The sequence below is a fragment of the Sphaerodactylus townsendi genome, linkage group LG05 (genome assembly GCF_021028975.2).
Source record: "Sphaerodactylus townsendi isolate TG3544 linkage group LG05, MPM_Stown_v2.3, whole genome shotgun sequence".
Lineage (NCBI taxonomy): Eukaryota > Metazoa > Chordata > Lepidosauria > Squamata > Sphaerodactylidae > Sphaerodactylus > Sphaerodactylus townsendi.
In genome coordinates, this window is record NC_059429.1 from 13,399,076 (window position 1) to 13,421,996 (window position 22,921).

Consider the following 22,921-nt stretch of genomic DNA (forward strand, 5'->3'; position numbering starts at 1 on the left):
AAAACTTCACACTTCCTCCCACCCCCCAGCCAAGCAAACTTCAGCCCCACCCCTCAACTAATCCTGGAAAAAAACCCAACAGCAGAACACCCTCTGCTCAAACTTGTTCTGAAGCCCCGCCCCCAAAACTTTTTTGCAGCATTAAGAACTCCGGAGAGCCCAGCAAACCCGTTCGCACGCGCCCAACACGCGTGCAAACGAGTACCCGGAAGCAGCAGGCGTCCGACACGTGCGCAACCGAGCAGGAAGTAGCGACGGCCGTGCCCAAAGGCGCATTTATTAAAATTACGAATGCATTAAAATAATGAGGGCTGCCGCGGGAAGGCGACGGGCAGAGACCCGACAGGCCGCGGCACGTTGCTTTGCTTGGGGAAACCTGCCCGCTTCGCCCCAACTAGGCAAGGATCGAGGCACCCCGGAAGGGAAGGGGCTTAGGGCAGGGCCGGGCCCGGGTGGGAACCCGGAATCGAGCCTTTCTAGGGGAGCAGGGAATTAGGCAGCCTCCTCTCCCACCCTCCCAGCTCCTGCAAGAAAGGTCTCCTCGGGAGTCGGGGCGCCCCAGTACTTACAGTGGGCTGCTCAGGGCAGACTGCGAGGCGCAGGATCCCGCCCAAAGGGGCGCCCTAGTTGGAGCTAACTTCCTCTACTGGGCCAGGTAGCGCGCAGGTGTGATGAGCCTTTTGCCCAGGTAGGCGGGAGCTGCACCTGCCTCTCCCGGCGGCCGCCTCCTGCCTTAACCCCTTCTCTCCTGGGACGACCCAAGAGAGCCAGGGGAACTCCCGAAGACTTGGCAACGGGCGCCATGAAGCCGCCTCCCCGTCCCATCCTTTCGGAATCGTTATAAACGGTGTGGATGCAGGAACTTTTCTTTCTCACTTCTCCCCCAAACGCTGCCACTTCCGGAATCACCCCAAAATGGCTTGACTGGAGAGGATGGAGTAAAGAAAGTCCCTCTTCAAGTGACTGCTTAATTTACTTGAGGAACTCACTGCCACAAGAACTAGTGCGTTGGAGTAGGTACAGTCCCAGGTTGGGATCCGGGAGATCCGAGTTCAGTTCATGCACTTCACAAGGTGGCCTGGGGTCGGTCTCTCTCAGCTTAACCTACCTCCAGGATTGTTGTGAGGAGTAAGTGGAGGCAGGACAAAAGACCCTCCTAACCTCCCTGGGCCTTTTTCAGGAAGAGTGGTGAGAGATAAAGGTAAGAGAGAGAAAGTCACCATAGTTTTTGTGGTAGTGAAATGGAGCCTCCATGCTCAGAAGCAATCTATCTCAGACCCTGGAAACAAACAAAGGGATGGGGACTTACAAACGAAGGGGTACTGGACCAGGCAGACACTTTGTGATTGCTGCTAGGCATCTACATGACAGGCAGGGATTGCGAAGGTGCAGTTTTGATACATTTTCAAGCAGGAAAAGTTTCTCCTGTTGAATGTTTGCTTATTACACACTGGCTGCAGGCTTCCCTTTCTGCTGGCCCCCTTTTTTTCACAGGCAGCCATCACCCGTGAAGGTTTTCCCGGCAGAGAAACCCACCTCTCACACGTACTCGCACCCACCAAAACCTACTTTTTATTTCATTCATTTGTATCCTAATGGGGTCCCAAAGTAGCTTAGGCAGTAGGTTAGGCAGAGTATGACTACCTAAGGTCACCCAGTAAACTTCCATGGCTTAAGTTAGATTTCGAACCCAGATCTCCTGGATTCCAGTCTCTTAACCACTCCCCACACTGGCTCTTACCTACAAATCTACTGCAAATCTACAATTTATAACGACCCTTTTCCTTGGAAGGGAACGATTAAATTAAACAAATGTGGTTTTCGTTCATTTAAAATATGCTCAGTGTGTTGCTATTTAGCGCGGGAAAACTGAAACATGCATATTTTAGTTTTTGAAGAGAACCAGTGTAATATAGTATTTAGAGAGGGTCATGCTAGGACCCAGTAGAACTGAGTTCAATCCAGCACTTTGCCCTGTGTCTTTAACCAATCACCTCCAGCCTGGCCTACCTCTCAAGGCTGTTGTGAGTAGACATCACAAATGATGTATTAAACTAAGAAGGGTGGCCTTGGACCATATAATAATAAATTACGTTGAATTAATTGCGGGGCACGGGGGACACATACGCTATGCTGAGTTTCTCAGTTGAAAGGCAGTGCAAAAGTCAAGAATAGGTTTTCCAAGCAAAAGGAAGTCCTGGCATTGATTTTAGAATCACACTTCACTGCCTCACTATGGAGATGCCTTCCGTTGAGGTAGGTCCCTTAATTTCAAAGTTTATTTGAATCGCACATGAATTGATCAGCCCTTCTGCATTCAAACCAGACAGGGGCTCTTTCACCAGCTCCCAGAACCATCAAACACAACTTCCCGGGAATTATTTTTCAAAGTAGATCTATAGATTCACACTGTAGTTTTAAATAGGCTGGTTGAGGATTTATAATGAGGATTAGGGTTAGGCTTGGCAGCTGAGTGGGGCGGAGTGAAGGCAGTGGCGAAACACCAAGGGGACCGGAGGGGTGCGTGACATACCAGGTGCGCGCTGGTGCGGGGGCATGGTGGCAGTGTGACAGGGGTGCACCCCGGGCACAGCTCCCCCTTGCTCCGGCCCTGGGAGAAGGTGCTTGCCAACTCTGGTTTGGAAAATACCTGGATATTTTTTGGTGGGAGGAGCCTGGGGAAGAGTTCCATAAGACAATGCCAGAGCTTGCTCTTCAAAGCATCTCTTTTCTCCAGGGAAACTGATCTCTGTCATCAGGAGATCATAATTCCAGGAGATCTCTGAGCCTCATCTGGAGATTGACAGCCCTAAACCAGTGGTGGGATCCAAAAATTTTAGTAACAGGTTCCCATGGGGGTGGGATTCAAACAGTGGCGTAGCGCCAATGGGGGCTGGGCGGGGCTCGACGGGGGCGTGGCCGGGCATTCCGGGGTGGGGCATTAATAATTTCTCTGTTACTGTAAAAAACTTTTACTGTTAAAAAAAGTTCCTAATTTCCAGCTGGTATCTTTCTGTCCATAATTTAAACTCATTATAGCAAGTCCTATTGTCTACTGCCAACAGAAACAACTACTTCTCCTCTAATTGACTGCCTGTCAAATACGTAATACTTTCAAATTCTCAATTTTGTTTCTAGAAATCAAAAGAAGGATACTTTCCTTAAACAAGGAAGCACTGATTTGTGGCTATATTGCCGTTTTGTAAAAAAAAAAAAACGGGCGCCCGTTCCCGTTCCCATGGTAACACGACAGCCAATCGGGAACAAAGAGCAGAAGAGGCGCTGAGGTGATCCCGCCCTCTGAGCTCAGCTCCAGTGGGACAAACTCTTCTGCTGTGGGGAGTAACAATGGAGTCGACCTAGGTCAGTTCCTTTTCAGGGAACCGGGTCGAATCCAGTCGACTCTGCAGTGGGGAATCAACCTATGAGAACGCAGATATGTGTTTTAAGTGCTGGTGCGCTCTCTAAGTGTTCCTCATGGAGGAAGGATTGTGTCCCGTGCTCTTATTTATTTATTTATTTATTTATACTTTAAATTTCTATCCCGCCCCGTCCCCGAAGGGCTCTGGTGTGCAGACTGTTTCTGGTGTGTGCGTGTGCATTTGATGGGATCTTGTTGTGAAAGCATCTGGCCCCCAGCATAAACCCTTCCAATAAGTCCATCTCCACCCACCCACCCCTGTTTCCTCACCTCTGTGTAGAGATTGGCACAAAAGGCTCCCCAGGCAGAACATCAACACAGGTTCCAGTGGCCCTTTCCCAATTGGGCCCTGCAGCACCAGCTCACTTCCCAACAAAGCAGCACCCAAATTGTACTCCTAAATGACTCAACCGAGTGTAAACCAAAATCCCTTCTAAATGACTCCACCGAGTGTAAGCCAAAAAGAGGCACTGATTTTGTCAGGTGCACCTCAACAACATGGACTATTGGGACAGTCCTGTTCGCCACAAGATGCCACAAGACACTTCTTGCTACAGATGCCCCCATTGGATTAAAGAGACCAAGGACCCTGGATAATGCAGACTCAAACACCCACTCACCTATTCAATACAAGAAGCCAAGCCTTGCTTGCAGCTGTCCTAAATCTCCTTTCTTCCCATCAATTTAACCCCAGTTATGCAGAGGTTATGCTCCAATTTAGCCAGGGTTACCAATCTCCAGGATAGGCCTGGAGATTACTACAGAGATTAGTCCCTTCCCTCCCCGTGGAAATTGGCTGCTTTGGAGATTGAACCAGAGGTGGGATCCAGCAGGTTCTCACAGGTTCCTGAGAGTAGGTGACTAATTATTTGTGTGTGCCGAGAGGGGGATACTAATTGGTGATTTTGCCACATGATTTTTGCCTTAGTTACGCCCCTCCTCTCAGCAGTAGCGCGCAGAACTTGAAGCAGTCTAGCAGGAGGCTCACCGGCCTGCGTGGCAGCCTGCGCATTCAAGCATTCCTCCTGCCTCAAGGATCATGCAGCCGGGCCAAGGCCCCTGCCACAGCCCCGCCCAGGAATGCCCCACCCCCGGAATGCCCGGCCACGCCCCCTTAGTGCCCCGCCCAGCCCCATTGGGGCTACGCCACAGTTTGAATCCCACCACCATGGGAACCTGTTACTAAAATTTTTGGATCCCACCACTGGACTGAACCCTATGACTTTATACTCCTTGGGTGTCCCTCCCCAACCAATATCCTCCCCAAGCTCCGCCCTCAGGAATCTCCATGAATTTTCCAACCCAAAGTTGGCAACTGTATGCTCAGCCCACTGAGACACCCGCACACAGAGAGACACTATGGCCTTTCATGCACGCACTACTTATCCCTTGGGTGAGAAGCGGTCAATCCTCTAGCTTTACATTTCCTGTTCATACCATCCTTTGTTTCCCCACGTTTTTTTGTTTACACGGGTCACCCTACCGCCAAGTGTCCCTAGCTGAGCCAATCCGCCATTTTGCCCGCCCGCCGATTCCTTGCTGTTGCCAAGCAACCCCCATTTGCAGAGACTTCCTTCTGCTTTGTTTGTTTGTCGTTGCAGTCTTCGGTCTAGCGTCACTGCCTTGTCAATTTCACCTTCAGTTTCTCCTGTCAGTTTCATCTTGTCAGTTTCACCTTCCCCATTAAAATATTTTTTAAAAAGAAAAAAAAGTCCTTCAAATCGTCCTGAAATGGTGGCTCGAAGAGTGGGAGGAACTGCTCGGGTATAAGCAGAAGAAGCGAGAAAACCTGAGGAAAGCTAAACACACAGTAATCTTCACTTTCCTTGCAAAGGGAGAAAAAAGTCATTGTTCAGAAACCATAAGGATTCTCTGATTTAACGACGAATGCTGAAGAGGGGAAAATGTGTGTGTAACCAAGAATCAAAACCAAAGGGAATGTACACTCAACGTGAATGCATAAATGACCTGTGTTTTTCCATTCATCTTGTAAAGAATAACATTGCCAGTAGTTTAGTTTTCTTGGATTTACTTTAATAACAAGATCAAAGAAGAGGGGAAGGGTACAAACTTCAGAGCAGGGTGAGGGAGAGGAGAACCCTAATTCCCCCTTAATGGGGGGTGGGGCGGGGTCTTTTGTCACGGGGACCGTCTCCCTACGTGAAATACAGAGAGAAAAAGTCGTGCAGAGAGAGCCGGTCAAATTGAAAGAAGTGTCAGATTTCACCACCTGGAAGCTACAGTTCAGCTATTCTTTCCCCCATCACCGCCACCGCCAGTAACAATAATACTGTCCTACCTTACATGGCTGTTTGTAAGGATTAGCTGTGAAAAGTGCTACTGGAACACGAAGTAGTGCAATTACGGGCGATCGTGATGCCGCCGCCAACTTAGTTTTGCGTTGGTTTCCCTCCTGTAACCTCCTCCCTCCAAAAAACCCCCATAACACCTCCATATTCTTCATGCACAGCCCCACAATCTCTGCGTAGCAACTGCTTCCCCGCCACCACCTGCTTTTTGGCAGATTACAGTGATGATCTGGTGCCATTTACGTCTCCCGCTCCTTGCAACCGCCCAGATCCAACAGAAGTGCGGCTGGTTAGTCATTAGCAGATTAAAGAGCTGCTGAAATTAATGATCTGGGACTCCATTGCCAACAAAGCTGGCCCCATGCCATCCTGCAAGGCGTCTTCCCACCCACTCATTGCTATTTTGTGTGTGTGTGTGTGTGTGTGTGTGTGTGTGTGTGTGTGTGTGTGTGTGTGTGTGAGTGTGAGTGTGTGTATGAGTGTGCCCCCCTTCCTGTTTCCTGCTTCCCTTCTTCCTGGAAGGTCTTTTCTCTCCCCCGCCAAATAAAAATAGATGTGGTTTTATTGGTCATTCTTGAACATGAATACCCAGACGTGAAAGCAAGAATGCAGCCCAGAGCTGAGAGCCGTCTTCTTCCGCCTTTCTCTTTTTAACCATCTTTTTGGCGGGAAGCGTTCTTTTTTTGTGTGGTCGTCAACGGCACTGCGATGCAGTCCCTTCCCCAAAAGTTTCTGCGGCTTCTCTGGGCAGCAAAAATGTCTGCGGGGTGGTTACCAGCCCCCGGTTATCCTGAGGCAATTCCAGCACTTGGCTTTCACCGACGCGTCTCTTCCGTCACTCACGGACCTTTGTCTTGGTGCCTCCATGATTATCGATCGGCACGGCCAGTTCTGGGGATTGGCGAAGTGGGGCCCTGAGGAGAATCTGTGGAGGCCAACAGGAACCTTTGGACAAATTTGTGGGTTTTACTACCAGAGGAGCGGGAATCGGCGAAGCTGCCCTTTTGTGACACAGCCGGGGCTGAGAAAATGATAGTTTCCCAAAACAACATGATTTGTAGCTGGGCATCTGGCAAAAGAGGCTGTGGGACATCCTTGCTGCACATGTCCCAATACCATCTCTCGCTCCGGGCCATTCACCACCCCAAAGGCAGCCCTGTTAACAGGTTCTCCGCGGCGAGCCAGACGAGTCTGTGGAAAAAGTGGCGGAAGCTCAGGGTTGTGTGAATTCTCGTGGGCCTTTAAGACTGGGACATCTCGTTGGCAAACAGCATTGGGTGAATGAAGAGACAAGAAGCGGGAGGCAGCCATTTTCAAAATGGTGTCCAAGGCTGGAAAAAGTCCCCACCCACCCAAATAAAACAGCCAGAAATGGTCACATTGAGGTGTCAGCTGGTAAAAACAGTCTTTGGCCTTCAGGGAGCGAGTTGTCGTGGCGAACAATGCTGAGACGATTTGGAGTGGGAGTCAGGAACCCAACGAGCTTTCCTGAGGCAGCCGGAAAAACACTAGCCCCTTTCCCCACAGTGGCAGCAGCCGCTGAGGAAAAAACCACTCCCTGTGACTCTAGAATGCTGCCGGGAAACAGCATAGAGTGAATAGCACCATCGGCGTCAGCTAAATGCTGCTCTGGACACCTGAAGATGATGGTGTGGGGGGTGTTTTCTCAGCCCCCACTGGATAAAGCATTCCAAGAATCCCATTAGTCAAGAAATACAGGAAAGAAATCTGAATATCAGGGGCGGGGCGGGGCGGGGGGGGGGGTCCGTCAAAGGCATCAGTACTGCTCACCAATTGGGTCTCTTTCACCAGAAAGCCTTCGGCCAGTCCTGTGTTAAAAAGAAACACCCCACATTCTTCCTTGTTTTGTTAAGCACGAAAAAAAAGAGAGAGAGAAATAGTTTTTTTTTAAAAAAATCAAAACAACGCAAGCTTTGTTTTATACACGGGTGCAATTGCTAAGACATCTGGTAGTTTTCTACCCTGTGACCAAGGGTTTTGTGTTGTTTTTAAGCCTGCATCTTCTCCAGCTCTTTGTCGCTGACGGTTGGCACCACCATGGGGCTGGGGACGTAGTTGAAAGGGGTCACCCGAGCAGCTCGGCTCGGGGAACCGTGCCTGCTGGGCGGGAAGTTCCCGAGAGAGCTGGATGGCCCTTCGTGAGCGAAGGAGATGGGCGCCGGGGTAGCCTTGCTAAGGTTGAATCCGTCCACCTCGCTGTTGTCCTGTGAGATCTTCGGCATCTCCTGCCGCTCGAGTGTGGGGGAGGTACTGGAGTTGGTCTTGGCAGTGGAGAAGTCTTCCGTTTGCACCACGGCATCGCTGGTCTTCCTCTGGAGGGCGGTCGGGGCCTGTTGGGTTTCTTCCTCCTCCAAAGTGCTGACCAATGGCAGGGCTGTGGAGGGAAGAGTGCTCTTCAGGATATGGGGGATGTCTTCATCCCGGATCCTCTTCCAAGTCCCTTTCATCGTGGACGGCTGCTGCTCTTCCGGCCGTTTCTCCGGCGTTGCCAGAGGAGGGATAACGGGGGGTTTTGAGGGCTCCTCGTTCTTCTTCCTCCCACCCAACGACTCAGGGCAAGAGGAGCAGGGGGTGGAGGCCGGGCTCCCGGCTCGCTTGATAATGTTGATCTGAGGGGAGGAGGAATAACGTTTGAACGGCTCAGGCGGGAGGTTGTTGGTTTTCACGGGAAGCCGGGAAGGACTCTCCGAACTGGTTCGTCTTGGAGGCCTGGCCCCTGGGGAGGCCCTGGGACTCTGAAGAGGCGCCCCGGAGATGACCGGCCTTTGGCTCGGTCCTGCCGGCTTGCTCACCTTGAGCTCATCACATCTGGAAGAGCACAGGAACACTGTCGGCAGGCCGAGTCTGCTTCTCCTGGGAGAGGCGCCCTGAGAGAGCGATGGGGTGGGCTTCGGGGAAGAAAGCTCGGCACGGTGCCTCATGAGAAGGCTGGATGACTCCTTGATGAACGTCAGCTGCCTCAGGAAACCCGCACGGTCCGACTCGCTGCTGACGGATCTCGTTGAGGACATGCGTACCAAGTTGAGAACTCCCTTCCCGTTGACCTTTGGCTTTGGCTCACGGCTGCCTTCTCTTCCCATCTGCTCCTCGAGCATAGACATGGTGCTCCTGGCAGGTAGAATCTTCTTGTTGGGCTTCTGCATGAAGGGGATGCGGACAGGTGATTTCTGGGTCTTGTTCTGCTTGGATACAGGCGACCTCTGGACCAGTTTGGAGTTAGGGCCAGGGGTGGAGACGCCGCCTGCCTTCGCGACCTCCCGAGAGGGCATCTGTTTGTTGAGCTGCGAAGGAGAGGTGAGCTTCTTCTGGGTGGGCTGGGAAGGCGTCGACGTTCTGGACGACCCAGAGGAAGGGGCTTTGGTGATCCGAGCTGGCGGAGTAGCACTTCTCTTGGGCAACGTAAGGTCTGCTATTTCTGATATCTTCCCAGGACGGTGGAGACTTCGTGACCTCTGCTGATTCAGGCTGAGGTTCTTTGCATGGCCTTCCTGCTTAGTGGGAGATCCTGTTTTCCTTGGGGTAGACCTGGAGCTCTGTGAATCTTTTGCTGTGTTGGGCATGTAGATCACTGTCCTGCCTCGGAAGACCACTGGTAAGTTGGTCATGGGCTTCTGCTGCCCTTGGTTCTTCTCCACTCTTCTGTCCCTGCTGCCGGTTGCTCTGGGGTCCATCATTTTCTTGCCCTCCTGGAAGGCCTTTGGATGGTCTTTCTTCTCCATATGACCCCCAGGGACCTTTCGGCTTCTCTTCTCCTTCCTGTCCAGAGACATTTGCAAAGTGGAGCCAACGGAGAGACCAGACATAAACGAGAGGATGGAGTCCGATTCCGAGGAAGGCTCCCTGTGGAAGGAAGAGGCCGCCTGGTGCAGCCAAGTCACGATAGAGTTGGCTCCTTCCTGGATGGCTTTCCAATCCACACTGTCCAGATCCGATCCTCTTTCAGACGTCACTTCATCTGGCGTGTCTTTGGGCTTCCGCTCCTTGAGGCCAGACACCTTCCGATCCTTCTCAGAATTCCTTCTCCTCGCCGGCTGGCGCCTCCTCTTTGGAACGGCGGAGCCAATGCACTTCAACAGCAAGTCGTCATCCGATTTGTAGCTGAGGGAACTGGCAGAGCTATCCCTCCGTTTGGACAAGGCTGAGGTCACGTCATGCCTACAGCTCAGGGCCAGCTGGCGGCTGGACCTGCTGTAGAGTTGAGTCCTTTCTTCCTGGTCGTAGAGCTCTAAGTCGCTCAGGGAACTCAAGGAAGAGCTGAGGGAATAACAAGGCGGCGTTTCATCTGCAATGAGGTTACTGTGGAGCTTGGTGGCCATTTTGGTCTTGCCGTGTTTGGCAGGGAGGTCAGGCTCCTTCTGGACCCAGCATTCTTTCCTTTGGACCTTGCCGGTTGTGCCGGCCTTCCTCTTGGGCGAACTTTTCACACCGAGCTCTGTCAGGTCATCAGAATCGTTTTCATAGAAACAGTAGACGGCCTCCTCCGTCGGGGTGGTGTGGTGACCCAGGGACTGGAAGGCCTTGTGGTTGCTGCGGCCGCCATTCTCCCGAGGAGCCTTCTTTCGGGGACCGCTGCCCTCAGAGCAGGACCCCACGCTGCCTTGCCTCATCAGGGTCAGCTCTAGGTTTTTGAGAGGGAGCTGGGGTCTCTTGGATTCAGCAGATTGGGCTCTGCCCGGACGAAGCGGGCTCGTGTGGTTAGACCCGGTTCTGTACTTGCTGGAGGAAACCATCTTGGTTGGAGTGGAGTGGCTGGATGTGATCCTTCCTGCACGCAAGGCTCCCTGCTCCCGCTGCCGCCCTTCCATCTTGTGTCCCTGTGGCCGTGCCAACTCCCTCTTTTCCCCCGGACAACGCTTTGCATTGACCTCCTCCTTCATTGGGTACTGGAGAGTCTCATCGCTCAAAGAAGCGGCGCTGGAAAAGTTGACGGGGGTTCCTTCTGCTGAGTCGGTGAAGGAATCCTCATCGCCAACGTATTCCTTACTGGTTCTGGCGGCCACAGCCCGTCGTTTCTTAGAGATGCCCAAATGGGAATTGGCTGGGACCAACATGTAGACGGGCACATGCACTGGTTTCTTAGACTGAGGGTTCAAAACCTGACCTGGGAAGCCAGAGACGAGGGACGTTCGGACCTTCCGGAAACGGGATGGCATGGCTGAACTGATGCACTCCTTCAGGATCTCGATATCTTCGTCGGAAGTCAGCTCCAACCTCTCTGGCTTCCCTTTCCCCTTGGCCTCCTCACTCGGCCCTCTTCTTCCTGCATGTGTGACCAAGAGCTCGCTTCATTTCCCTCTCCTCAGGGAACGGAGGGATAAGTTTCAGCTCGACATCTTTCTGGACATAGTGTTCGTGGAGGGGCAGTGCGCTCAAGCTGGAGGCGCACGAGAAGTTCTCGTTGGGTTTCTCCACAGTGAAGTAGACCATGGAGTCGAGGTCTTGGGGCATTTGGAAACGCTCCTTGAAGTCGGTGATCTCCATGAATTTCTTGACGTTGTTCTCCCACTGGATGTTGAATTGGCTGGTCTCTTTCTCAGGTTGGCCACTCAGTTCAAAGAGGGGGGTCTTGCTACGACTGGGAGGCATCGTTTGACCGGGACTGTCTGGCAGCTCGCTCGGACTGATGGTGCCGCTGATCATCTCGCTGCAGGGTTCGCTCTGGATGGAGCTAGCGATGGAGGGGCTCTCAAAACTGCCCAGCGAACTGACGGAGCTGCACCGGCTCATCACCAACGGGGTCTCCTGGATATAGTTCTCGGAGGAGCTGGACGGCGTGAGGTCATCGTGCCGAGCTGGCGAGACTCCCCTAAGGAATATTTTCTCCTTCTTGGGGAAGGGGATGGCAATGGGCTGTGACATGTGCGGGCTGAGGTCTTCTCCTGTTTTGGCCTTCCCTCGCTCTTCCTGGTGGGCTTCCTCCGCTTCGGCCACCTCTTCCACTTCAATGATCTCCAGCGAGGAGTCGCTGTCCATCTCGTTCTCGCTGTGGCTCTGCCCATCCAGCATGTTGTCAGCCAATGAAAGGGAAGAGAGGGAACTGCACCGGGAGAAGCAGATCGGCGTATCTTCTACTGAATACTTCTGCAGTTGTTTGTGCTCTGCCGGCGCCATTGCTGACAACTTCTCTGGAATCTTGTTCAGGTTTGCTGGGGTTTGCAAAAGCCCAGAAGGCAATTGATCTCGCTTCTGTGCTGACACTGTTGGGTAGCCAGAACGGGCTCTCAGCAAGTCCATATTCCCAGATGCTGGGTCAGTACAGTCCACGTTCTCCACGAAGGGAACATGCTGATAGGATGGGGAGAGCTTAATGGTGTGGACTCCTGGGTCAGCAGCCATCTTGTTGCTTGGATCCTTTTTATATTCCAGTTCCTTCTCCGCCACATCCGGCCTCAGGACAGCTGCCCCTTTCTTGGCCTTCTCAAGAGGCTCGAGTTTCTCTGCCGCTTCACTGGGCTCTTGGTGTTTCGTATCCAGCAGTTCCATCTTCTCAGGCCTGTTGACCAAAATGTTCTTCAGGTCGAGGCGGCTGGGACGCTTCTGATACCGGTGCAGCTCATCTCTGAAATCCAAGAACGTCGTCCTAGTGCACGGTCTCATGTGTTCCTTGGTGCAGTAGCCGTCGCTGGTGCTGCTGCTGTTGAGGCTGTCGTTGGACAAGTTGGTGATGGCCGTCTTCAGCTGCAGGAGGGCGTGAGCCCGGCTCAGGCCTTCCCGCTTTACACACCCGCTGGCATCCGACAGGCGGCACGGGGAACACGACTGGGCTCGGGCCTCGCGGGCTTCCTCGGGGCCATACTGCCAGTCGAGGCCATGGTCCTCTGAGCTGAGACTGAAGCTGTCATCAGAAGAAGTGTGGAGGGTAGAGATGTCTTCCACCAGCTTGTCTATCTTGGCTACGGTCGTAGAGATCTTGTTCGCCAGCTTGGCCGCCACCATGGAGACTTCGTTGTCGGGAGGGAGAAGCAGCGGCGCTTTCTTCGCTTCTGAGGGCTTGCCGCTCTCATCTTTCTCGGGTTCTGGACATCTGCGTTGGGCGATGGCTCTCGGCAGAGCCTGGCCTTGCAGGAAAGTGGAGTTGAGGAACATGGAGAGCACTGAGGCGTTGCCTGTCTCTGTACTGCTGGACACGTTGGGCACTTCGTCGTCGTCGAAGCACCCCGAATCGGAAGCGTAGTCCTTCACCAAGCTGTCCATGTGCCTCATGGGCGGTTTCTTGACACTCTGGCCTTTCGAGGTCTGCTTCTCCATGGTGTCGAAGGTCTCGGCCAGGTGCTTGGCGTCCAATTCAGCCTCCAGGGCTTTCTGCTTCCGCATGTACAAGGAGGGCATGCAAGACCCAGGCGAGATGACCATGGCGTCTTTGTACTTCGGGGGACGATTGGCCAGGAGGTTCCGGAGGGCGGCTGCGCTCCCCATGGCAATCATCTTGTGCTTGGAGTGGACCAGGTTCCGGAGCATGCTGACTGCGCCCAGGTCCCAAAGCAGCTCTTGGTCTTTGGAGCTGCGGGCGGAGAGATTCCAGAGGGTGCCGCAGGCGTTGCTGACGATGGTCAGGCTGTGGGACCGGAGGTGCTGGAGCAGAGTCTGAAGGCAGCTGTGATCCCGCAAGACTTGCCTGAAAGAGAACAGAGGGGCAACTTCTGCATAAAATAAACTCCACAGTTGATGAAATCTGATGGGGTGGGGGTGGGGGTGGAGATCAGGGAAACAGTTGCTGGCCTGGGGAAGGGGTCAAAGTTAGAAAGGACACCCTAGAGATCAGGGGGGGAAGGGGAAGATAGGAGGTTTTGCGTTGAAATAACCAAAGGCTATTAAGCAGCTATCCAATGGATCAAAGACAAATTTGAAATCAAAGGATAGACACATCCTTTCTTCTTGCAGACCTTGAATCTCGAAGCTTGGATAGAGCTGCAAAATTGTGCACAACTGCCAGAGTCTACCAAGAACATAAGAACAAGCCAGCTGGATCAGACCAGAGTCCATCTAGTCCAGCTCTCTGCTACTTGCAGTGGCCCACCAGGTGCCTTTGGGAGCTCACCTGCAGGATGTGAAAGCAATGGCCTTCTGCGGCTGTTGCTCCCGAGTACCAAAGTACAGTGCTGATTTAGGGCCACTTATTTGCTTATATATATGGTGTGGGGTGTGTGTGTCTATGTGTGTGTACAAACACACACACACACACACACACGGATGAATTTTTTATAACCACTCTGCTAATGTATGCGTATTCGGCTGGTCCGTGACCATAATAATTATTGATTAATTGATTGATTTGCTTGGTTCTTATTTTAACGAAATCCAATCTAATCTAATCGGTAACTTAATCTGAACGAATCGAACGGTAATCCTAATCGAACGTAATCTGAACGGTAGGTGGTATCCAATTCTAACGGTAATCGGTAATCTTAACCTTAATCCAGAACTAACTAACGAATCTAACCAACTAACTAACTAATCTAACGGTAATCCAACTAACTAACTAACTAACTAACTAACTAACTAACTAACTAACTAACTAACTAACTAACTAACTAACTAACTAACTAACTAACTAACTAACTAACTAACTAACTAACTAACTAACTAACTAACTGATTTGTACCCTGCCTTTTCCTGGCAGGGCCTGGCTCAGTGCAGCTATAGGCATAGAGGTACAACAGAGATACATTTTCATTATGACACGCAATTAAGACTATAAAACCTAATTTAAGACTAATATAAATCCAACCTAGTATGTCGATGGCATCCTAAATGTTTTTTCTTTTAATATTGATAAAGAAACTGACCAAGAGGTTTACATGGTAAAGGTTTAATGGTGCAGTTTAGAAATAATAGTAAAATCGTTGTACTGATATTCCTCTCAGTTAACACGTATCGCCACTAACAGTTAACTTTTTAAATGATAGATTTAATTAAATGTCTAAGGGTTTTGTGGAAAATTATCTGGGATACTTTGAAGGCTCTCTTAAGTGTAGAATATTCCTATAAAGTCGAGATCCATTTGCATGTATATATACATAAGCCTTCATTGGCATAGTCAGAAAGAGTTACATAAATCGGGAACAATTGCATGGACACATGATAGATAAAAGGCCCCACGGGGAGCACAACAAATACGTTCTACTGGGAACTCTCAACTATCTCCGCAATGAAATTGGTGATCTCTTCACAAAGACCGGGGTCCGAGTTGTTTAACAATAGAGATAACCTAGTCAGATCAGGCAGCCCAGATTGGAAGAAAAAATGTAAGTTGGTATATTTAGATCGGATGTTATCAAATCTGGTGCAGTACAAGAGTTGGTGAGTCGGGGCTTCAACCACGTTAAGTTTGCAACTGCATAACCTTGTGGATTTATCTAAATTGGTTTTGATACTTATGAAAAATAATCAAATTAAAGAAGGAAAGGGTGGCTGCTGGGGCTCAGGAGGCAATTGTTTCTATTTTGAAGGCAAGGCAGCTGACCTTTGGCTATCAGTGGTACAAAACCTCCTTTTCAGAGCAGCTCGGACTTCCCTGTCTCATGGACTTGGCCAAAAAGAAAGAGGAGAGAGGCGGCCCTCCGCCCCCAAAGACTCACCTGTAATCCTCCCTGGTGGCGATGAGACTGGAAACGTTCCTCAGGATCCCCCCTCCACTCTCAATGATGGCTAGTGAGTTGCTCTGGCACTTGTAGGTGAGTGTGCTCACGAGGAAGCCGAGGGCACCCTCCACCACGCTGATGGCTGCTTTGTTCTCGGTGCTGTGAGCCGACAGGTTCCACAGGGCGCTCAGCACGCTCTTCAGAGTGGATTCCTGGCGGGAACAACAAAGAACAAAAGTGGATTTATTATTGAATTTTGTTGAATATTGTTGAATTTCTGGGTGCGAATGCAAGATAATTTTTAAAATATGTTCCCCCATGGGAAGGAGTGAGAGTCCTTCCCCCCCCCCTTGGAAACACATGCAGGGGGGAGGGTCCGGCAGTTACAACAGGAGTTCCACCTTTGGAAACACCTTCAGGGGGTGGGGGTCCTCTGTTTATTGATGCTATGTTTATTGATTTTTTGCTTGATGTTATGATTACTGATGTTTGGTATTATACTGTTGTTCACCACCCTGAGCCCTTCGGGGGAGGGCGGTATACAAATCGAATAATACAATACAATACAATACAAAAGGCATCTTGTTATATAGAATGTGTCTGAAATGTTAAAGAGTTGCTTAGAGCTATAGATGACCTCATTGCCTGACATGCAGCTGGCTCCATCATCTTGTGACAGCGTCCACCACCTTGTATCAGCAGGAGCAGCAGTGGCGTAGGAGGTTAAGAGCTCATGTATCTAATCTGGAGGAACCGGGTTTGATTCCCCGCTCTGCCGCCTGAGCTGTGGAGGCTTATCTGGGGAATTCAGATTAGCCTGTGCACTCCCACACACGCCAGCTGGGTGGCCTTGGGCTAGTCACAGCTTCTCGGAGCTCTCTCAGCCCAACCCACCTCACAGGGTGTTTGTTGTGAGGGGGGAAGGGCAAGGAGATTGTAAGCCCCTTTGAGTCTCCTACAGGAGAGAAAGGGGAGATATAAATCCAAACTCCTCCTCCTCCTCCTCCTCTTCTTCTTCTTCTTCTTCTTCTTCTTCTATATACATATCCAAATCCACCTCAGTCCAGAGAGTCCCATTGCATAGTCCAGAGTATTCCCATTGCATAGTCCAGACATTGCATAGTCCAGAGTATTTATCCAGGGTGTCTGGATAAAATCCTGTTTCGCAGATAGTCGATAATTCCACTCCTGCAGCAATATATGCTGTCATGCGCACTTGCTTACGTAGGATTGCTATCATCCGAAGATATTCTTCTATTCAAGTAGCTTCAGTAAAGAGACAAATTCCTCAGTCATTGGGCTAAGATGTGTTCTCCACTGTGCCATGGAGAGAAACACATCTCACTGTGACATTCCTCTGAAGATAATAGAACTACCACTACTGTTGCACTCTGGCTATAACTAATATTTCGAATGTGTATATCTATATACATGAATTTATATCATTGTTCATATTTTTTATATTTCATTAGTTATAAATACAATCATTTCTTGTCGACTACATCCAACAGGTAAGTTCAACTTATTTTTAACAATTATAACAAATAGATTCAGGGTCATCCGTATTAATTCAGGTAAGTATTTAGTTCATAAAATACTTACCTGAATTAATGATATAAATTCACGTATATAGATACACGTATTTGAAATATTAGTTATAGCCAGAGTGCAACAGTAGTGGTAGTTCTATTATTATTAATATTTACTATTGCACCCCCTTTTCTTATGTGATTCCCCTGAAGATGCCAGCCACAGAAACGTTAGGATCAAAAAAAACTACCCCATGGGCTGGAAAACCCACAACAGCCAAGAGGAAAGACTGTTGACCGGCAAAGGAAAAAGAAGAGACAGGATAAGCTAACAGCAGGGAAGGAAGGAAGAAGATGGCAAGGGAGCTAATCATGGCAGCAACCATGTCCCTGCTGCCCTCACCTTAGTGGCCCGCAAGGCGCACTGCACAAGAGCCGTCACACTGCCCACCTCCCTCAATACTTTTTTGCTGTTCATGTCGGCTCGCCAGGAGAGATTACGCAGGATGCTGGAAACCACCTGGAGGAGAGAAGGGAAAAGAGTATAAAGATAGGCAGTGGTGGGATCCAAAAATTTTAGTAACAGGTTCCCATGGTGGTGGGATTCAAACTGTGGCATAGCGCCAATGGGGCTGGGCGGGGCACGACGGGGGCGTGGCCGGGCATTCCGGGGGCAGGGCATTCCTGGGCGGGGCTGTGGCAAGGACGCAGCCGCTGCGCCGGTCCTTGGGCGGGAAACGAATGCACGCAGGCGCAGGCTGCCACGCATGCCGGTGTACCTCCTGCTACACTGCTTCAAGTTCTGTGCGCTACTGCTGAGAGGAGGGGCGTAACTAAGGCAAAAATCACGTGGCAAAATCACCAATGAGTAACCCCCTCTCGGCACACACAAATAATTAGTAACCTACTCTCGGGAACCTGTGAGAACCTGCTGGATCCCACCTCTGAAGATAGGCAAGCCATCTGTTTTTACACCATCTGTTTGGTAATTGTTTTTTTTTATACTATGTTATTTATGACTTTTTAAAATGTTTTATATGTTTATTGTATTTATTGTGTATGCTTGTTGTGAGCTGCCTTGAGTCTTCGGAGATATGGCGGGATACAAATGTAAACAATAAGGGTATACAATAAACAATAAGAGTAGCCATCTGAGTCCAAAGAAAATCATAGGACCAAGAGCCCCAAAGTCGTCTTTATTCAGACCACTCACAAGAGCCCCAGAGGTCACGCAAGCTTTCCAGTCCTCCAATCGGGATACGAGGAAGGGAACAATTCTTGGACTCTTGCCTTCTGGACTGGGATCTAATCTGAGCCCAAGTATACCCTTTTCCACAGAAAGATATAAGTGTGGTCAGTAGTGGTGCCGTGGAATTGTGTGCTTCCGCCATAGAAAATAGTCCTGAAGGACTATGAGCAGGCGGGCAAGTGAGCTGGGAGGTGGGTGGGCTGGCCCACCTTGGTGTTTGGGCCAAGGGGAGCACTAGGCACTAGGACCCAACGGGAGCATTCTACAAGAAAGGAGGTCCAGGAAGTGGTGGTGGCTGAATTTACAATTCCACTGAGATCTTTCAGTGGAAAAAGAGTACAGAGTTCATTGGATCTCCTGACCCCCAGCCCTGGATGCAGAGAATCCCTGAGTCTTATGGGTGCGTCCCCCGAGTCAGGAGAACAGTGACACTAAAACAGTGACTCAACCTGTGGGTAAGGACACACTTCGTTCTTACCTGGTGTAACTCTTCACTATCGGCTGCCAGTTGTGCCACAATTGCTTGCATGCATCTCCTACGGGAGCATAAGGTCGCCTGGAAGAAGGTAAGGAGAAAGGTGTAGGCGAGAAGGTAAGGAGAGGCCTCAGGTATCCACATGCAGGTACGCACCTGGAACCGCTTGTGGAGGAGTGTGTCGCAGTTCTCCATCTTTTACAGGAAAACCCCACCCCTAATCTGGATCCTTCAGTAAAGGAATTAATCAGAATTTGGGAGGACAGGATAGGTCTATCAACTGCAACCAGACATGATTGGTACACTGAACACCCACGTGAAGAAGCAGTATATTTCTGGGTTTCCTGGAAACATATAAAAACATAAGAACTAGCCTGCTGGATCAGACCAGAGTCCATCTAGTCCAGCACTCGGCTACTCTCAGTGGCCCACCAGGTGCCTTTGGGAGCTCACGTGCAGGATGTGAAAGCAGTGGCCTTCTACTGCTGCTGCTCCTGAGCACCTGGTCTGCTAAGGCATTTGCAATCTCAGATCAAGGAGGATCAAGATTGGTAGCCATAGATCGACTTCTCCTCCATAAATCTGTCCAAGCCCTTTTTAAAGCTATCCAGGTTAGTGGCCATCACCACCTCCTGTGGCAGCCTATTCCAAACACCAATCACACGTTGTGTGAAGAAGTGTTTCCTTTTATTAGTCCTAATTCTTCCCCCCAGCATTTTCAATGAATGCCCCCTGGTTCTAGTATTGTGAGAAAGAGAGAAAAATTTCTCTCTGTCAACATTTCCTACCCCATGCATAATTTTATAGACTTCAATCATATCCCCCCTCAGGCATCTCCTCTCCAAACTAAAGAGTCCCAAATGTTGCAGCCTCTCCTCATAAGGAAGGTGCTCCAATCCCTCAATCATCCTCGTTGCCCTTCTCTGCACTTTTTCTATCTCTTCGATATCCTTTTTGAGATGTGGCGACCAGAACTGAACACAGTACTCCAAGTGTGGTCGCACCACGGCTTTAGATCCGGCATCTATTTCTCCAGGACAGCAGGAACTTAGATCTGGCATCTATGAACAGGAGGTTAGATTGAACTTTGGCCTGACTCAGTACAGCTTTTTGTGTTCCGACTGGGTCAAATGGTCAATCCTGTATGCCTTGTTTCCTGGATTCTCATTCCTGGTTTGCTGGAGAGCTGATCGTTTGGGGAGTGTAAGGAGAAAGCAGGGGGATCTCAAGGTGCCAATCTGGTATAGTGGTTACAGAGTTGCTCTAGGACGGAGGTGTCAAACTTGTGGCCCTCCAGATGTTCACGAACTACAATTCCCATCAGTCCCTCCCAACATGCGCATTGGCTATACTGGCAAGGGCTGATGGGAATTGTAGTTCATGAGCATCTGGAGGGCCGCGAGTTTAACACCTGTGCTCTAGGATCTGGGAGCACCCCGTTCGAATCCCCGCTCAGCCATGGAAGCTTACTAGGTGATTTTGGGCCAAACAAAGAGATCTTGTGAAGCCCCACCCACATAGCCAATTTCCCCTTTTTGATTTGGGATGGCAACCGTAAGGTAAGGTGAGGAAATATTCCCTGTGGTCCAGATTTAGCTCAAGGACAGCTAGCTGCCTGTTACACCCCTCAACCATCTGACAAACGGAAAACTACAGAAAAATGAGGCCTCGTAAAAAGTAAACCTGAGGGAGGAAATTTGATTCAGTAGCTTCTATCCTGGAAATACTCAGAACAATGAATTCTCACTTCTCCCACTATGGGGAGCACATATTTGGTGGCAACCTGAGCGTTAATATGTGCTAAACGAGCTTTCATAGCTCACTCTCTTTCGCACTAACAACTGGCTAATCTGTCTAAGTACAGTGGAACCTCGGTTTTCGTTGGTAATCCGGCCGAAAAGAATCGATGAAAACTGAAACCGATGAAAACCGAGGCAAACTTTTCCATAGGAATCAATGTGAATCCAATTAATCCATTCTAGGCACTCCAAAAAACATGCCAAAAGCACATTTTTGGGTGAATAAACATAGTGTTTAATGCTGAAAACAGTAACAAACAATCACACTAGGACCAGCTTCAGAGCCAGTGGACCAATGTCGCACCAGAAAGATGTCCAAAGAGGTCTGTTTCCGACGCCTCTTTAAGATTTGTCTGAAATGAGGCAAGACGTTGTCATTAAACAAGTTGCAGACACGGCCTGCAACAGCTTTGTCCGGGTGATTTTTCTCCACAACCCCCTGCACCTTACTGCCAATCGATGAAAACCGAGGCAAATTTTTCACTGAAAAAATCAATGAAAACTGAAACCGATGAAAACCAAAGGCAGTGAAAACCGAGGTTCCACTGTATTCCCCCCACTTCCAACTAGTTCCAGTCCAAATATTCCCAGCAGTGTTCTGTTCCCCCAGTTTCTCCCCATTCCACTGTCTTGTCAAGCCCGGTCCCAACTTCTGTACCTTGTTAACCACATCTCCGAAAGTGAGGTTGGTCAGCACCATGCCAGTGTAGCGCCTGAGGGCCAGATTCAGTGGGTCACTGGTCAGTTTGTGCATCTCGTAGTCCACCTGTAGCAGCTCTGCGATAGCCTGTAGCCCACCTAGGGAGAAAAACAGAGTAGACCCAGGGTGTTTTCCTCATGAAGATGGGCTTGTACAGTTGTTGAGATTAAAAACAGTGGCAACAGGGCTTCAGTGGGGCAGGTTTCCCTACATTTCCCCTGTTCCAATCTCCAATGGTAGCCATTCCTCACTGCCACCACCCCAGAAGGTCATTTTTTAAATTCAGTTATAATACGATAACACCGCAATGATTACAATCTGTCTACCAGGTTCTCTGAATTTTAAAATGTCTCTAGACCCTTTTAGCTGCAGAGATATAAGGGGAAAGGCATCTCTTTGCAACAAAGTGAGATAGAGACTTTTATCAAAGAAGAAGAAGAGTTTTGGATTTATATCCCCCCTTTCTCTCCTGCAGGAGACTCAAAGGGGCTTACAATCTCCTTGCCCTTCCCCCCTCACAACAAACACCCTGTGAGGTAGGTGGGGCTGAGAGAGCTCCGAGAAGCTGTGGGTAGCCCAAGGTCACCCAGCTGGCGTGTGTGGGAGTGCACAGGCTAATCTGAATTCCCCAGAGAAGCCTCCACAGCTCAGGCGGCAGAGCGGGGAATCAAACCCGGTTCCTCCAGATTAGATACACGAGCTCTTAACCTCCTATGCCAGTGCTGCTCCCAAAAATGAAAGCTGGAAGTCTGGAGAAACTGATAAGACAAGATTATTAATAATGTTCACAGTACTATAGCCGTACACCAATTGCTGATTAAAAAAACAGCTCTTCCAGGTGTCAGGGAGGATGTCTGTCATAGAGGACTACGACAGGTTACATGGAACTGATAAGGATATGATTTCTCATCCTTGTGGGGGATACCTCAACTTTTGTCTGCTCGTTCTTAAAAATCTCAGCACACCACATTTGGGAAAGATTGCTGGAAAGACAGGAAAATCACAGGAAGGTGGGTCCAAACCAGAGGCAGCATGCCCCCCCCCTCGGGCCCCCCTCGGTGCCCCCCCACTTACTTTAGTTCAGCTGGCTGAAAAAGAGCAGCTGGTTGCTCTTTGCAGCCGGCTGAAAAGCTTCTGCCAGCCAAAGGGGGAGAGGGAGTCCCATCCCCTCACCCCCTGCCCACTTACCTTAGTTCAGCCGGGCCTGGTGGGGTGAGGGGGGAAGGGGGAGGGGCGTGGGGGTGATTTTCCGCCCCCTCATGTGACTTACTGGTGTTTGTCCCCGGATGTCCCCATTATAACTATCTATGAAATTAATGCGCTATGTCCAAAACAATATAAGATTCACAACACGCGTGGCACACAGGCGCTGGCTCAAGCAATTTATATTACCTGTTAGTTACTTGTAAAGTATGCCAAATTGTTGGCTATTAGACTTATCAAACTATTATATCTCCATAACCCATATATATCTCCACTTTAAATCCAATTCATGCAACAATTTATTACAAGACAACCTTCTGTGACTGTAATACAAGTTCATAAGCGTTTGGGAAGCGTTTGGGAAGTACAACGGAGTGGATTGAAATATATACAACTGAAAATGATGAGAAATTTGACTGCCCTTGAATTGGGACGGTATTTATAAGTAATTCAAGCCACCAATTCAGGATTTTCATTAATTGTTATGAACTTGTATCACAGTCACAACGGGTGACATTGACGCAATGATATTTACAAGACTATGGACATTGTTGGTTTAACAAATACATGATTATGGACTTGAGAGAAGGTTGTCTTGTAATAAATTGTTGCATGAATTGGATTTAAAATCGAG

General features: G+C 49.8%; 1 protein-coding gene across 1 annotated transcript in view; it reads right to left on the reverse strand.

Moving 5' to 3' along the window:
• Nucleotides 1–5,433: 5,433 nt before the first annotated feature.
• Nucleotides 5,434–22,921, reverse strand: part of APC2 (APC regulator of WNT signaling pathway 2) — a 53,891-nt gene continuing 36,403 nt past the window's right edge. Inside the window, 6 exon segments of the mRNA XM_048495792.1 lie at nucleotides 5,434–11,046; nucleotides 11,048–13,366; nucleotides 15,330–15,544; nucleotides 17,265–17,381; nucleotides 18,589–18,666; nucleotides 21,043–21,182. Of these exon segments, the coding sequence (XP_048351749.1) occupies nucleotides 7,740–11,046; nucleotides 11,048–13,366; nucleotides 15,330–15,544; nucleotides 17,265–17,381; nucleotides 18,589–18,666; nucleotides 21,043–21,182 (6,176 nt within the window). The 3' untranslated portion in view covers nucleotides 5,434–7,739.